Here is a 2,500-nt window from a genome sequence, read left to right as displayed (position 1 = left end):
TCTTAACAGCCTTATCCTTGTCCCCAATGATGATAAAGTGTTAGGATATGAAGAAAATGGTAAGATCTTCACTCAACAGGCCTATCAGCCCCCATACTCTTATGGGCAGCTGACAGCTGGACAGTTGTCAGAAAAGGTGAGGACCCTGTGGCCACTATAGCCTGGGGTAAAAGTCTTCCAAGTGCAAGACAAAATAATTATTGCTGACAGTAACAGTAAATTGGCAGCTGTAACACTTCCTGAGGTGGTACAGAATCAGAGCACTACGTAATTGCTTTGTTCCTACCATGAAGCCTTTCCACCAACCATGGTGCATTTCAGGCAGTTACCCTTTTCATGGGAAGCAAGAGAAGAGATATATTTATTAATCTTAATGATTAAGAAACTATGTGACTTTTTTATTTTGACTTTTAAAATCTTCATGTCATATAAGTTGACATATATTATGCAAAGATTGGCCAGCTGTATGAGAATTAGTTACAGTAGAAGTGGCCACAAAATTGAGTTTGAAACCTGTTTTTATATGGTATTGGGCAAGAAAAGTTATTTGCTTATTTTTTTCTTTTCATGCAGTGATCCATGCATAGGATTTACTTGTAATCAGTTTCTTTGCTTTTTGAAGCTAAGAAATTTAACAAGAAACTAAAGGAATTGGTGTGAAAAGCTATTTATTTTCTAGATGCAATATTCATTGTAATTTGTATTATGATTTGTGCATTTATGATACACTGTATTGATCTCTTGCTTATAATGCTGAAATACAATATTTGATGAGCAGCCTGTATGAGAGCATGTCAGATATAAAGCATTAGAGGGCTGTTATTTACATATAAATGAAGCTATGCAGAATGTGTTGCTTTTATAAAGAAGGGCACAAAGGAAGACAAAAATGTATTGGGTTCCAGATACTTTTTTATTTATCTATTTTGTATCATGTTTTATTTATTTATGCACTTCCATAATGTTTACATAAGCATATACTGTAACTTGATAGATAAGATAAAGTAAAAAAAAAAAAAAAAAAAAAGAATTTGAGAACTTGCATGTTCTCTTATTTTATGATATTTCTAAAATGATGCTAATGTTAGTCAAAGTAAGTGTAGTGATTATACGATACACATTGTATATGAGCACAGTAATCTTTAAAAAAAAAATGTGAAAGAATAAGAGGTCAAGGTGAATTACTTGCTTTCATTTCATTGTCTTCTTTATCAGCGTTTTGCATCTTATGCAGACAAACTTGGTAAAAAGATGGCAAGAGAAAGAGAGTACTTTGAAATGAATGAAAATGTGGCAGAATGTAGAATGAAAATATAAGTTCCTTTGAAAATTAGGTAGAAGTAAAGTTTGTTTCTTCAGTATCTGACACCCTATCAGGTACAGCAGACTGAACGTACAGACCCAGTGATGTTTGTGTATATTTATGTATATATATATATAATTGACCAAGCGCCAGATTGATTTTTGTATTGCCACAGTCCTCATATTTCGACAGGGGAGAACTGTAATGTGGTAGTGGTTTTGTATTGCAAAATTAATTAGATATGGATTATGCTCAAACATAGAAGCAGAGAGCACAGAATTAACAAGACAAGTATTTGATTGGCAGCTTGATAGAAATATCTTATTTTTAAGTTATATTTAGCATGATTTATAAGCAAAGGTGTAGTATGCAGTTCTTGTAAACATTAAACATTGTATGTTTCACTTCACCAAGAACGTATTTATAGTGTGAAAATTGTTATGTTATTTAATAATCACAGTGAATATTATATATGGCAGTAACTTGGTCTTCTGCAAGTCAGTCTTTGTATGGTATAATTTTTATTTTGTTTTATTTTTAAGATAAAATTTATGCATTAAAATATTATTATTATAACTATATAGAATATACAGAAAAATATATTAAATTGTACCGGTGTTTGTTGTGAACAAATTACCAAATTTATTTGATGAAGAAGTCATAAAGTATTTACCAAATTTATTTGATGAAGAAGTCATAAAGTATTTACCAAATTTATTTGATGAAGAAGTCATAAAGTATTTTTTATTATTTACTATATCAGCATTTATTGTTTCTAGTTGATTAGAAAGTGTTTATTAACCTGGCCTTGTATTTAGAAACATGTTAAAATGGTCTGATGCACAGATGCAACTGAAGAAAGACTGGATTTGTTCATGACTTGAATTTGCAAAATTTCTTTCACTTATTTTCAGTGCATGTGCAAATTTAGAATTTTATCAGTGCAAAAGATATATTTTGTTTTTCTTCTTTATTAATAGATTATATTATAAATGTTGTTATTATTTTCTTAGATTTATTTTATAATTATTGAAAAATGTGTGCAGAAAATGTACTAGAGTCTGTCATGCAGTTTCATTTTGTAAAAGATATCTTTGTTATGTTTAATACGGAACTTTAGCCTCATCATCGTGGGGGGTAAATTTTACTCTATATTGGTAACAAGTCCCAGCTTTGAGGGATGGTGGGGTCGTGCTG

At 30.6% G+C, this 2,500-nt stretch overlaps 1 protein-coding gene across 1 annotated transcript in view; it reads left to right on the top strand.

The window, feature by feature from the left end:
* The window catches only part of LOC113830576 (zinc finger protein 665), a 20,514-nt gene that overhangs the window by 17,355 nt on the left and 659 nt on the right, over positions 1-2,500 (top strand). Inside the window, exon 3 of the mRNA XM_027383780.2 lies at positions 1-2,500. This exon is cut by the window's left edge and continues 1,559 nt beyond it; it is cut by the window's right edge and continues 659 nt beyond it. Coding sequence (XP_027239581.1) covers positions 1-160 — 160 coding nt within the window. The 3' untranslated portion in view covers positions 161-2,500.

This window comes from Penaeus vannamei, chromosome 2 (genome assembly GCF_042767895.1).
Source record: "Penaeus vannamei isolate JL-2024 chromosome 2, ASM4276789v1, whole genome shotgun sequence".
In the NCBI taxonomy this organism is placed as follows: Eukaryota; Metazoa; Arthropoda; class Malacostraca; order Decapoda; family Penaeidae; genus Penaeus; species Penaeus vannamei.
The sequence above is the reverse complement of the archived record's forward strand: the minus strand, read 5'-3'. Positions and strand labels throughout refer to the sequence as shown.